Below are 14,551 nucleotides of genomic sequence, written 5' to 3' on the forward strand. Positions count from 1 at the left end.
ATTACTACTTAAGGGAGTCATGTGAACTGGATAGACAACAACATTGTATTACCTGAAGAATTTATCATTTATTATGCCAATTACCTGAAATTTAGAGAACGAAATATGCAGTATATTCTATCAAAATATTATTCCTACAAAAACTACCTGCCAATAAGATTCTGCTAACTAGAAATTCTACTACAACAAGAATTTTACTAATTAGGATCTCGGCCGGGTGGAAATGTTTTATAAGGAGCTAGAAATTTTGGCACTTACCCACAGCTATCACTCCCACCGTAATCCCAAACCACAGGACACTCACATATAACATAATGCCGGAAAACTAACTTTAACTTTTACTTAACTTTTTGCAATATGGGTTTTGATCTACTCGGTATCTCGGTTGTTCAGCGACTGGAGGTATTTCGTCCGGAAAACTTGCCCCTCTCGACGTGAGTGTGGTGGTGAGACGGTTGTCACTTGATTGGGCAAGCGGGTCGGCAGCCAGGTGTGCAGTATTCCTCTGTGAGAATATCTACAGGCTACCGCACATCCGCCGTGTCCTTGCCTCGTGGAGCCAGCCCCCTCATCCGTCACAACTAGCAAATATCCCTCAATTTGCTGCTTCTCACAGTCGTGCACACATAACTTAGCACAATCTTATTGTCGCTGCAATAATACTACTCAATCACTTAATTATATTTTCTCACTATAGTCCAACTACGGAAATTGTTATTTTAATATCAGAGTCTTTTCTCCTGAAAAATCTTAAATCTAAAACACACAAAAAATCTATCAATAACATAAGCACTTAAATCCTACCCATGTCACACTAGGATAACATTGAATGTGCGCAAGGATCTCCTTTTTTGGTCTGATATGTGTTGAAAATGTGGAGTTGATTGATTTAAACATTTGAAATTCATTTCTGGGCATACATACACAAAACCACAAACTGACAACGACTTGAGCCTCAATTCATATTTATATTTATGACCCTCCATCTGAAGAAATTACAGCGTTACCAAATCGTGTAGAATTGCAACTTTCTCAAATTTCTAATTGACTACGGAATTGTTCATAGAATATCAGCCCTCATATTCCAGTAGTGCTAAAAAGTTTGAGGTTAAAAGATTCAAATGAAATTCAATTTCTCTGGTAGAATTGAAAACATTGCAGAAATATGTTTCTCTTTTGAATACCACTCACTTCTTTTAGTACGGTATTATAGGATGTTTTAGTCAGTAAGAATTTCATTTCAAAATAACGAGAAGAATACTTCATTTCTATTGAAATCTGATTAATTTCCATCCTATCTCTATAGGCTTAGTTATTTTTTAATAATTGATTATGTTTGTCAATGTCAAGACAGTTTGAGCAGAAATCATTCTATTTTCGACATGCTAGGAACATTTTTGCCTCGAGAGATGAGTAGATGATTGATAAAATGAAAATAAATTTCATTCAAATTCAATTCTATAATTCCATTTTCTAATTTTATTCTACTCCATTTCGGATTTCTAATTTTTAATGTCCTCTTTTCTGTCAATTCATAATCTCCACCTTTCCTTATCCATAACCCACTCAAATTTGAAATCTCCCGCTTGTAACCCATAATGGCCCACCAACTAATCCCATAATGCTCCTTCAATCAGTGCGCCTCCGTTCGTCTGTGATCAATGGTCTTACACAACATCTCTGCCACGTCTCTGTGGTCACGACCGTTGAATGTTCAAATCTGCACCACTTCACTTCCTGTTTGATTGACAAAGGGGGTCCAGCTCCCGAAAATTTTGTTTGAATGTAAGTTTTTAAGTAGTGTTTTTAATCTATCGTGTGTATCCTGTTTGAATCTATACTTATAAAATTCTTATCTCACTGACTCACTGACTCACTGATCACGATTTCTGGATAACTACTGGATGAATTGCAACAAAACTTAGAATATAGCTTCCTTATACGTCCTAGGTGCTCACTAAGAAATCTTTTGGCGATATTTCAACTCTAAGGGTGGTTTTAAGGGTTTAAGTTCGTCTTTTAGCATGTATATTCTTCTTCTCCCAATCTCTTAATTATAATTGAAATGTCCATATCATATGTTACTATAGAACTATAATCTAGAGAGAGTACCTATTCGAAACAGTTCATAACTGGTGACCAATTAATAATTTTGTCAGGTGTGCATTAAGTTGAGATTATTTCTTCAGGATGGCACCAAGTTGAAGAATTAATTAAAATAATGCATTTATCGAGAACAAATTGATTGGGCACTGCTGCTTCAATCAGAGCTATTCCTGGGAGTAAAGATAATTTTTATTTTTCATAAAACAAACTTTTGAGACGGGAGTTGCTTCTATGAATTAATTGATCCTATTCTATCAAGAATAATTTTGTTTGTATATCCGACAGATCGCAAAAACTGCTTAAAAGGGTATTTTAAAAACTTCAGAAGTGTCCGTTGTGGAATCTGTTTTTAAAGAATGAGGAAATTCGGCCAAAATTCAACTTGGGTTATTTATTAAAACGGCCAAATAGCTGTTGTTGCTTTTCCTAATGTGAAAATATCTTGCATAGAGGTAAGGCGCTTTTCCCATGAATTGATTATTCCCAAACATTGATTGTTTTACCAAAGAAAATATAAGGTAGCTTTCGATAAAAATATTGGAGAATATGTATAACAGTTCGTTGACTGTCAGTATTCCTCATTAATAGCATCAATGCTCCCCTTTCAAACAATGCTGACACATTGATGTGAATCCTACTATAATCTGCTTACTCTAAATCAGATGAAGAAAATAATGTTGATGATCCCTACTGTTTCAATTTCAATCATGTTTGACATTTCTGCTTTTGATGCCAGCTGTTATTATTATGTGAAATGAGCTCTCATTGGATGAAATCATGAACATTGAAGTCAATTATTATACTAAGAAAGCAATTTGTTTGAATATGTGTGTTTGTGTATATATGTTGGACGAGTCTCGAAAACGGCTCTAACGATTCTGATTAAATCAGGAATATATTATTGTGCTTGCGACAAAAAAAAAACATTATTTTTGAACAGGTCTCAACTCTGGGAAAATTCGTTGAACTACCAAGAGAAGGGATTATTGGTCCCTCAAGTAGCAGCTGATCAGAAAAAAGTTTTCCATAGTCTGTTGAAAACGTAAGAAAGTGTGAGCAAATAAAAAACATTATAATACTGTAGCTGTAGTTGAGTTACCAAATTTGGCGACCTTATTTTAAAACATTGCATTATTCATGGAACATCTGGAAGAATAGGTTCAGAAAGTGACCGGATGATAGCAAAATAAATTTAAAATCGATCTCTCCAAACATATGGTAGTTAAATGTAATGTTCATTGTGAGGTGATGTGACTAATTTCTTCAGCTCCTGTTGTATTGGTTCCTCTGTTGCTCTATGTTTGTACGCAGCCATGGCTTTGAGAGAGACAGTTGCACTGTCTGTTAATTCATAATCTGGACTAAATACCACGAGAACCAATCAGAGAAGCCTTCTATTAAAAAAAACCCTGCTCTGATTAATTCTCATGAAATTTAATCCTGATTGAAATTAAACATGTTTTTGTGCTACTGGGCCTGATATTTCCATGTTTCAAAATCAGCTAAAAACTAAATCGAAAAAAAAACATAATATTCCATCAGCTGCTCCTATTTCCTGTCATGATGTTATTACAACACAAGACAAATTGATATTGATAGATCACAAGTAAATTCTAAAATTGTCAATTTTGATAGAAATTAAATTGAGTTACATGTTAGTTGACATCCAAATTTTCATCCCTAAGCTTTTGGTTTCAAGCTAAGATCAAAGATAGGAATCATATGATGGTAGTCAATAATCAAAGCGATTGAATAAACTTTATTCAGATTTAAGCAAATTCACATTAAAATGATCCCACTTTAATATTTATGATTGTAGAGTTTAGGACATGTGAAATCAGCCACAATAAATGCTATACTATTATGAATGGACTCTTATGTATGGATGGACTTCCATGGAGGAGAGAATCATTGGATTGGCTGCTTTTACACTTTTGGATAAGTGAAACGAAAAGTAAGCGACAGGCTATGTCAAAAATTCCAGAATAAGCAAGAGATCCATGGATACCAGAGTCATCAAATTCTGAATCAACCTAATTTGAAATTCAATTTTCATGCCAAGTTGTGGCCTAATCTCAAAAACTATTATAACAATTTTGGTAGAATATAGATTATAAATGTTTCACAAAAATAATTTTATCTTTTAATTCCCGTAGCGAACCACGGGTGCCCTGCTAGTTTATATTATAAAACTAATATATATATATATATATATATATATATATTATATATATATATATATATATATATATTATATAAAAATTTTCGAGATATATATAAAAAAAAAATATATATATATATTTTTATATATTAAAAATATATAAAAATATATATTTTTATATATATTATATAAAAATATTGAAAATTTTCGAGAGCTGGGCTCCCTTTGTCAAGACCACTTCCTGTTTGATTATATATATATATATATATTCTATTCGTAGCACTTAACAGAAAACACTTTAAAAGTTTTGCAATAAAAATATAAACAGGATACACACAACACAGATAGATTAAAAACACTTAAAAACCTACATTTGAACGAGAATTTTTGGGAGCTGGACCCCCTTTGTCAATCAACCAGGAAGTGAAGTGCAGATTTTCATTTCATTTTCATTTTGAAGTGCAGATTAAATTTACACCTTTCCTGTAAATCTGAACTTCACTCCCTGGTTGATTGACAAAGGGCCCCCTTTGTCATCAACAAAGCCCCCGAAAATTCTCATTTAAATGTGAGTTTTTAAGTGTTTTTAATCTATCTGTGTCGTGTATATCCTGTTTATATTTTTATCACAAAACTTTAAAGTGTTTTCTTTTAAGTGCTACGAATAGTATATATATATATATATATATATATATATATATATATATATATATATATATATATATATATATATATATATATATATATATATATATATATATAATCAAACAGGAAGTGGTCTTGACAAAGGGAGCCCAGCTCTCGAAAATTTTCTTTTATAATGTAAGTTTTTAAGTGTTTTTTTTCTCTATCTGTGTCGTGTGTATCCTGTTTCAATTCAAATTATAAGACTCCAAAGCTCTGTACCACCTACTTCCCTGGAATTGAAAACCTCAAACCTGTCCTTAAAGATCTGTTCCATGTCATCTCCTCCAATCCCTCTACCAAACACCTTTTCAAGCAACCACCCACCCTCATTTATAAGCAACCTCCCAACCTCAGGAAAATTTTCAGTAAAAACAAATCACGCACCTCTGATGAAATCCCAACTCCACCTGGTACCCTACCTTGCAAACGCCCCCGCTGTAAAACCTGTCCTATCACTGATTCCTCCATCTCCTTTACCAGTCCTATCACCAACTACACCCACCAAATCCATCAATCCAGTGATTGCATCTCCAAAAATTGCATCCACCTCCTTCCCTGCAACTTCTGTCATGCCTTCTACATAGGTGAAACCACCACTGCCCTAGACCTCCTGATCAATAATCACAGGGCTTCCTTCAAACATAATACTTCCCTACCAATCCCTACCCATGGCTCTGAGCACAACAAGAACTTTGACCAATGCTTCAAAGTCAAAGTCCTTAATATGTACTATTGCTGTGCTATGGTACTATTGCTGTCTGTTGAGACCAGGACTGGAAGCAGCTCCAAGCTGCTCCAGTTGCAGCTCCAAGCTGCTTCTAATGAAAATGAAAAATAAATTTCATTCAAGTTCAATTCTACAATATTCCTTTCTCCAATTTTAGTCTAATTCTTCTTTGATTTCTAATTTTAAATCTCCTCTTTTCTATCAATTCATAAGCTACACATTTCCTTATTCATAACTCACACAAATCTCAAATATCCCGTTTGTAACCGCCCCCTAAATACCCCATAATGTCCCCTGAATCTGTACCTCTTTTCTCTCCATCCGTCTGTACCGCGTAATCTGTAGTCTCTACTGCTACAATTGACTCTCCGTGCTCTGAGGTGGTAACCGTTGGAATTCAAACTGTACCACTCTCTGCTCGGTTGAGAAAGGGGACATAGTTTCCGAGAATTTCCGTTTATAATATAAGTTTTTATGTGTTTTCAATCTATTTATGTCTTGTGTCTCCTGTTTTAATTTATATCAAAAACTTTAAAGTGTACTCTGTTATGTGCTATATATATATATAAGAATGAAGAGAATCAGTCAGAGAAGTCGATACTTCTTTAATCAGTACTCTTAATCACGGTCAAATATTTCATTAAATGTTATATTCAATATCTAAAATAAATATTTTAAAATTGCATTATTAGAAGTTAGATACAATGAATTGAGTAAGGAAATACAATAGAATAGGAATTTATATTTCTGTATATCTATCCAGATCAGTGGTCCACGAAAGCTCTGGAAGTCGTCCGCGAGGAGCTAGATGCAAGAAAAATTCATATTTTGAGCTTTATAAGTGCTTTTAAAATTATTTTTATTGACGTCCATATCAAAGTATCATCAATATCCCTTCGAAATGTTATACCTTACTCATCGTAAATTCAAAATATGTCTCCAATCAATAAAGGAAGTGGTGATGAGTTCCAAATTTTCAATGCAATAAGATAGGATGGTAGAGTTTGTTATGAATCTTGATAGCGGATTCGTACCACGCGATCGAACAAGCTAAAAAAAGTGTGACAGTCAAACGTAAAGAAAAGAAAAGCCTAACGGTGTTTATAATATAGTCACTGTTGAGAAGCCTACCCTCCACCTACGTGCGCATAGCGAATACCGGTACACACAATAAATTCCACTCACCGACAGGATCGATCATTCCAAATCCTAATTGAAGGCGAAATGGTCGCGTATTTGTATGGTAGACGTCCACGAATAGTGCATCAGTTTTATCTAATCGCACTTCAATTGGCGTGCCTTCAAAGCCAGGCTGTGCCGGGTCCAAACCTGCAATGAACAATAAAGATGTACAGAGTTTTATTCATATATATATATTTCACTTGAATATTCAAAATCTATGTAATCTATTTTTGAGCAGTCCGCAGGGCTTAATTTCAGCTGGAACGTACCGGAACGGCGTTCCGGTACCTACCAGAACGACCGGAACGTTAGGTAGTTGTAGCTACAAATATCAAAACTTCATTTAATTTGATCAAAAATATGTATTTGTTTCACGTTAAACTTAATTGAAGATTTAAAAAAAAATGAAAACAGACTCGAAAATTGGTTTTTAAGGCTAAATTTAGAAAAATTTTCCGGGGGTAGGCCGAACCCCCTTCCCCTGGGGGGTATTCCATACCATTTCTCGGGCCAGGAAGAGTTCCAGAGCCTGAAAATTTACAAATTAAGAATTGGGGCAGAGCTCGCGCTCTGTTCGCGTTCTGTTCTTGCGCGATTTGCGATCATCTTCTGAACTGCTCGCGTAACATTCGTTTGTGAAGCAGCGCGTAAGTCTGTACGCAGCTTTACCGGTAATTTGTGAAGTGGCCATCATAGAATCATCTCAATTTTTTTCAAGTTTAGGTGGTGGGCTGAGCATAGAAAATTCATATGGAACAGAAGAGTATCAAATAAAAACAGAAAGTATCCTATATGCTCTTTCTTGTTGGGTAGTCTATAGTAACTATACAACCAGTTATATGGTTATATAGTTACTGTAGTAGTGGCTAGTTGGGCAAGGAGAGTCAAAATTTAAATCCTCTGCTATCGATATCAGTTAAATTCTTGAATTTTCCCGGTTGCATTCTCCCTAGAATAAGAGAAGAAGTGGACATGAGAGATGATAGTGAAAGGATAGAAATGAGGCAGTTGGGCTGGTATGTACATGTACAGCGAATGGGGGATGAGTGCAAAACAAAACAATTAGTGAATGTGAGAGTGCAAGGAAGGAGAGCAGTGGGACGTCCAAGGTACCGTATTCATATGATAGAAATGAGGCATTTGGGCTGGTATGGACATGTACAGCGAATGGGGGATGAGTGCAAAACAAAAAAAAATGGTGAATGTGTGAGTGCAAGAAAGGAGAGCAGTGGAACGTCCAAGGTGGACGTGGAACGTCTCATTCATATGAGGATCGGATTGAGAAGATAGGAAGAAGAAGAGGAAAGACTGTTCCAGAGATGAAAAGAATGACGATGGATAGGGAATCATGGAAGAAATGGACTGAGGCTACCCCAACGCTTTCTGGGAAGAGGCCTAGGAGAAGAAGCATTCCTGCTCATCACATAATGGTAATTTCTCTTCTTACATGATTTTGAATTTCGAAGTTCAGTTTGAATGATTTAGTTTTCACCTGTAATTCGCCCAATTCGCCCAATTCTTCCTTTCATACTCTCCTTGGCTGCATAAGAGGCAACATGTGCTCCGAGACTGTGACCAATCAGATGAATGTTGCCTGGCTGAAGGTTGTATTCTTTATTTAAAAGCTTGATGAATCTGGAATTAGAATATTAAAGAATCTATTAACTTGAGAATAAATCTATAATTATTGTCAACTCATTTTTATTATCAATAAGAGCAAAGGTATGATAAACTATAAATAATAGTACCGTAAGCCCTTGTTGAAAAGTTTGTTTAAGTTACTCTTGCTGTTGCCTGAGCTTAGAAGACATGTCACTCATCTGTGAGCATGGGGTCACAACTCAATTGCCGCTTTGAAAGGTAAGTGTCACAAATCGAATAATGAGGCAAACGAAAATCAACACAACTCAATTTACACTTCAATTATTATAAGTGACACAACTGAAATACTAGGTCAAAGAATAGTGACACTTCACTAATGTATTAGCATATAAAGATGTGTCACTTATCTTTCAAAGCAAAAATCTGGTGTAGCGCACTCACACAACTTTCCTTGCCGTTATGAAAATTGATCACGTGACGCTAGTGTTCCCGCGCATCTCAAGTCTACTATTCAAAGATTTGAGCCAGCTGGTGACAGGGCAATAACGCTGGAGACACGCGAGGTCTGCTATCTCTTCATAGTGAATCATTCAATAGAATCAACAGTTGCCAAACAGTTTGCAATTGGATAATCACATTTTCTCGAATCTCGACCTTATTTTTAATTTTAGGTGAAAATGTTACTGAACATTAATTGTAGAGATTCTCATGCCCAATCTATTCCACTCGATTTTTTTTGTTTAAATTGTATCTGAAGCCTGATAATTGAGAATCTAAAATCAAACTTTGCATAGATGGGGCAGAGCTCCTGAGATTTCTACAGATATGGGACTTGTGGCAGTTGATAGAGCTTATCGAGGACTATTTTAGGTTCAACTTTAATCAAAATCGTTGGAACCGTTTTCGAGAAAATCGTGAAAAACCCTGTTTTTGACAGCATTTTCGCCATTTTATCCGCCATCTGGAATCGCATTTGATCGAAATTGTTCGTGTCGGATCCTTCCACCAAATTTCAAGTCACACACATACACACACACACACACACACACACACACACACACACACACACACACACACACACACACACACACACACACACACACACACACACACACGCACACACACACACATACCAAAAAACACTTTTTTGGACTCAGGGGACCTTGAAACGTATAGAAATTTAGAAATTGGGGTACCTTAATTTTGTTCGAAAAGCAATACTTTCCTTACCTATGGTAATAGGGCAAGGAAAGTAAAAATTGAGTTGTGTAACTCATCTGTTGATCCTCTTATTGTGATACGTATCTTTTGAAGCGGCAATCGAGTTGTGTTTTCTTTTGATCCAATAATTTCGTTGTGACATTATTCTTACTGATGAGCCATGTTGCTATTAGGAGGAATACAGTGTAGAAATTACCAAGTATAGAATGAAATGAAATATGTCAAGCACTCATTTGAGGGTGCTGTATTGGTATTTTATTCACTCTTAACAACATGTTTCTACAATTCTTAGCCATTCTCATGGGGAAAATATAAACGTATAAATAGCATTGTTATAGAGTTATAACCCCTGAAAGAGCGAAAAGCTAGAGGAAAACCTGTCCTTTCAAAAAGTTCAAGCTTTCAAGAGTGGCTGACAACTCGTAAACTCCTGAGAATATCACAAAACATGTTGGGAATTTAGCAAGCTTCAATTGTGTGTTCATTTGTTAATTAATGGAATAGCAGTCAATTTTCTCTTAGCAGAAGTCGTTCTTTCCATCAACAAAAAAGTGATTCAATATTCTTGATGGAATACAATATTGAAAAAGCAAATTTTTTCTAGATATATGCGATAACTCCAAAAATGGTACTTTTCAAACCCAACACCCTCAGAACATAGGTAGGAGGTAGGGGTGGAGACTTTCGATATGCTTCATCTATTTATCCCAAACAGATCTGCGAGGTCAAAAATTGTCCTCGAAACATTTTCTTCTATACCTTCTTTTGAGCATTCATTCCTGGATTGAAGCCACATATAGTATGTTTCGCACCTAGAGCAGAAAATGAGATTCTTCCGGCTCGAAATCGGTTTTCAAGTCCGAGGCCGTAGGCCGAGGACTAGAAAAGATTGAGAGCCGGAAAAACATTTTTGCCCGTGGTGTGAACGATATTTTTCGCCACACTACAGGTATTGCTGACAAAATAAATAAAGAATACAAAATAAAGAATACTCGTTAAGTTATCGTACCTAACTCTTGATTTTAGTGGTAGAAGATTTGCAGTCAGGATTTCAGATTCTTTTAAAATTTCACTTGGAATATCACGGGCGTCGTCATCTTAAAGCATTTTTGAAAATTCGGAATGCGCTAATCAACAATAAATAATTGAATAAAAATGGTTGCGAAGCGAATGCTGAATTAGTTTGATTAGAGATTCGAACTGAAATCATGGCGACTTCAGCTGATGGAGAAAGTGGACACTCGCCCAATCTAGCGGATGACTTATTAACTTCGGACTTCCATTTTAGCGGCTAGAAAGAGAACATTTTCCGGTCTAGGCCGGAAAGAAAGCCTTTTCCGACGTCAGACGAGAGTCGTCTGCAAACAAGATCTTTCAGATCTACGTAGGGACTGGAAAACAGCTGCTTTCTGTGCAGTGTGGCGAAAATATATTATTATGCAATGTGGAATATGATTGAATCGCATATTATTATACTACTCATTTTTCAGTTTTCCACTTCTACATTGCAGCTGCACTCAGTTCAATAACAACTCTCAATGGAATTTTCGAATTCAAATGAATTTTCGACAAATGAAGAATACATAGATAATTGGTTAACACACCTTGCTAACTCAGCTCCTGCAATTCGTGTGTTCGATACTGCTTGCTTATAACGAGGTAGATCGATTAAACCTCTTCCCCAATCCACAATAAAAACATTCGCATCTTCCTAGAAACAATCATTAAAATAAGACAATCAGTTGAATTGCCACATCTAAGGCAAATATTCCCAGTCAGCAGTAAGGCTTGATTCAAGGCTTGAATTAGAAGCAGCCTTCACTTGCCAATCAAGGCTGAAGTTGAATCCAGCTGGAAACGATCTTGCTTGACATTCAACTTGGAATCCCCTTGAATTTCCATACTAGAATCGAAAGCAGCATACCCTTGTTTTTCAAGGCTAACAAACTTGGTTGGAATCGATCTTGAATATGGCTCGATAGGTATTTGTTCGAATTTTGCTTTTATTGCATGGGTCAAACAAGTCTTGACTTTGCCTTAAATACCCCTTGTCAGTTAAAGCCGACAGACTTGATTGGAATTGATCTTGAATATGGCTCGATAGGTATTCATTCGAATTTAGCTTTTATTGCATGGGTCAAACAAGTCTTGACTTTGCCTTGAAAACCCCTTGTCAGTTAAAGCCGATTTGAATTGATCTTGAATATGGCTTGCTATGCATTCCCTTGAATTTTGCTTCTATTGCGAGTGTCAAACAATCCTCGAGTAGCCTATTTTACATTGTATTTTGGATATTCCCTTCCAAAATCTCCTCCAATACAGGGGAGAGGAGACCAACCTGTAGTTTTCATGTGTTGGAATTTTGAACTAAAGTTTAGTGCAGCGCCTTTTTTGAATGCTGAATTGGTCTGATTCAGTATGTTTTCATTGTATTCAGTTATAAAAGTTATTCAGCTGCTGGAAATGCCCTAATATTATATTGAAGATAGTGACTCTAATGTTTCATTAATTGAGTCCCCTTTTACAGAAGAAAAATACAAGAGAATAATTTATTTGACACATCTTCATATGAAATCAAGATTTTCTTTAAGGGTAGACTTTGAATGAAATCAATGTTATTGTTCAATCGATTGTTATGTATACAATTTTTTATGATGATAGTACATAGAAAACCTGTTTATTCACGGTATAAGGCTTTCTAGACAATAATTGTCTCTTACTTATTACTAAGTAGTTGAGCTATATTTTATTACTGATCAGAGCTATTTATTGAAGGGTTGACCGCTTATTCAAGAGTCTTAATCAAACAACATGTAGGCTTATAGGCCTACGGATTTGGTGGATTGAAATTTGAACTGGTGATTGGCATAGAACTGGAACTCTTATTGAAGTTCATGATCGAAATCAACCCTGAATGGAATCACTAGTTACATTGATTATTAATTGATTGAAGCTTCTGAATTGTATAATAATCATAATTGAAGGTTAGAGGATCAGTCAATAAATCTTGATAATCGGAAGGAGAAAAAGGAGATAAACTTAAAAAAAACTAAGTAAACTTTTAAAACTGAGACATTGGATAAGGAGTGAATTCAGTGACTGAGATAATAAGAGTGTGAATAACATTTGAATAAAGAATAGACTAGACATAGATGATGAGTCATTAGACAATTGGCGTAAAAGTGAGTCATGAGAGAAAAATATAGGTACAGACTTATCATGTTTCAGATTATATATTATATTATTTTATGCTATGTTACTAGATTCCAAAGAAACCTCCATTCAGTCCATATGAAATATGTTTTTTTTCAACTCTCCTTTCATTTTTTATGTTCATTCCACCTTTTTGAGGGGCACGTCTTGTCCCTCAAAAATTGAAAAGATCGCACCACATCAGAGAATATGACGAAGAAATGAAGAAGTCACTTGCTGAACTCTTTCCCAATTGATAATTAATAATTCCATTCAATCCTACCAAGCAATAGACCTAGTTGCTATCTGAATTAAGATTCTACACCGTAGACTAGCTAATTAGAAATGAAAATTCGCCAATGAATATTTATTTATTTATTTATTTATTTTTTTTTTTTATTTATTTATTCATTAATTAATTAATTTATTTATTTATTTATTTATACGTGGATACAATAACAAATCAAATCATATAAATATGAATGGGAAGGAACAACAGGCTTGGCCCTAATCTAAAAAATCTAATTGCTGCTTGGGGGTTGTGATAAAATGTTAAATAATTCCCTGATTTGTGGCATTGATATTCCCCCACTTCACGAGATACAAAATTCAATTATTGAAAACTGTTGTAATAGTTACAACAGTTGTAATAGTTCAGTACAAGAGTATACTGAACTACAGATGAATTCCTTAAAAGGTATTTATACAATAAAGTGCATATTCGATGGAAATCAAATCAAATCAAATCGTTTATTGCACAAAAATATATACAGAATACAACTGAAAGGAAATTGACAACTTTGTGCTACACGTCGGCAAAAGAAAACTTGTACGCCAACGTGGAGTCTTAATATAACTTATTCACTTATACATTAATATTAATATATAAAATGATCCTACAATATTATAATATAGGCTAACAGTAATTAACATTCAACCAACTAAATATTCCATTCTAAGAAATAACAATAAATTAAAGATATACATAAAGCTGAATTTAAGATTCATACAACATCAATCAATATTAACCAAATCATTAATTGAATAAAAATAATTTTCTTTCACCCAGGTATGGAAATCTTTTATTTTAGGCTTCTTTAACAACCATCCTCTTGGAACTTTATTATAGAGTTTATTTCTCAAATATGAAATACTTCTACGGGATAGGGTGCTATCAACTCTTTCAATTGTGATCAAGTTTTGAGCGACTTGTCTAGTTACTCTTTGAAAATTTTGAATATTTTTAATTTGAGTACATGTTTCTTAATAGTCTTTAAAATGAACAATTGTCTTATAGTGAACAGATTGGAATTTTGAAACAATGTGACACTTGGGAAATCTCTCGGATACCTCATTATTGTTTTAATAACTAACTTTTGTAAAACAAATAGAGGTTTTAAAGTTGAATCAAAAGTTCCTCCCCATATAGAATTACCATACTGAACTAAGGATTGGAATAGAGCAAAATAAACAGATTTTAGTAATTTTAGACTCAAAATACTTCTAAGCATGTACATTTTTAAATTGACCACCCTTAATTTTCTACAAAGGTAGCTAATCTGAGGTGACCAGCGTAGATGCTTATCAACAAAAATACCAAGATACTTGTAATTGTTTACACTCTCAATAACCTCATTGCAAGAATCACATGGATACCTGTTACAAGCATTATT

At 34.8% G+C, this 14,551-nt stretch overlaps 1 protein-coding gene across 1 annotated transcript in view; it reads right to left on the reverse strand.

Moving 5' to 3' along the window:
- LOC111059666 (pancreatic lipase-related protein 2) overlaps window positions 1–14,551 on the reverse strand; it is a 56,409-nt gene that overhangs the window by 25,805 nt on the left and 16,053 nt on the right. Inside the window, exons 5-7 of the mRNA XM_039429228.1 lie at window positions 11,291–11,397; window positions 8,356–8,498; window positions 6,867–7,010 (exon numbers count right to left, since the gene is read on the reverse strand). Of these exons, the coding sequence (XP_039285162.1) occupies window positions 6,867–7,010; window positions 8,356–8,498; window positions 11,291–11,397 (394 nt within the window). The remainder of the gene's footprint in view (window positions 1–6,866; window positions 7,011–8,355; window positions 8,499–11,290; window positions 11,398–14,551) is intronic.

Source organism: Nilaparvata lugens, chromosome 1 (assembly GCF_014356525.2).
Source record: "Nilaparvata lugens isolate BPH chromosome 1, ASM1435652v1, whole genome shotgun sequence".
Classification (NCBI taxonomy): domain Eukaryota; kingdom Metazoa; phylum Arthropoda; class Insecta; order Hemiptera; family Delphacidae; genus Nilaparvata; species Nilaparvata lugens.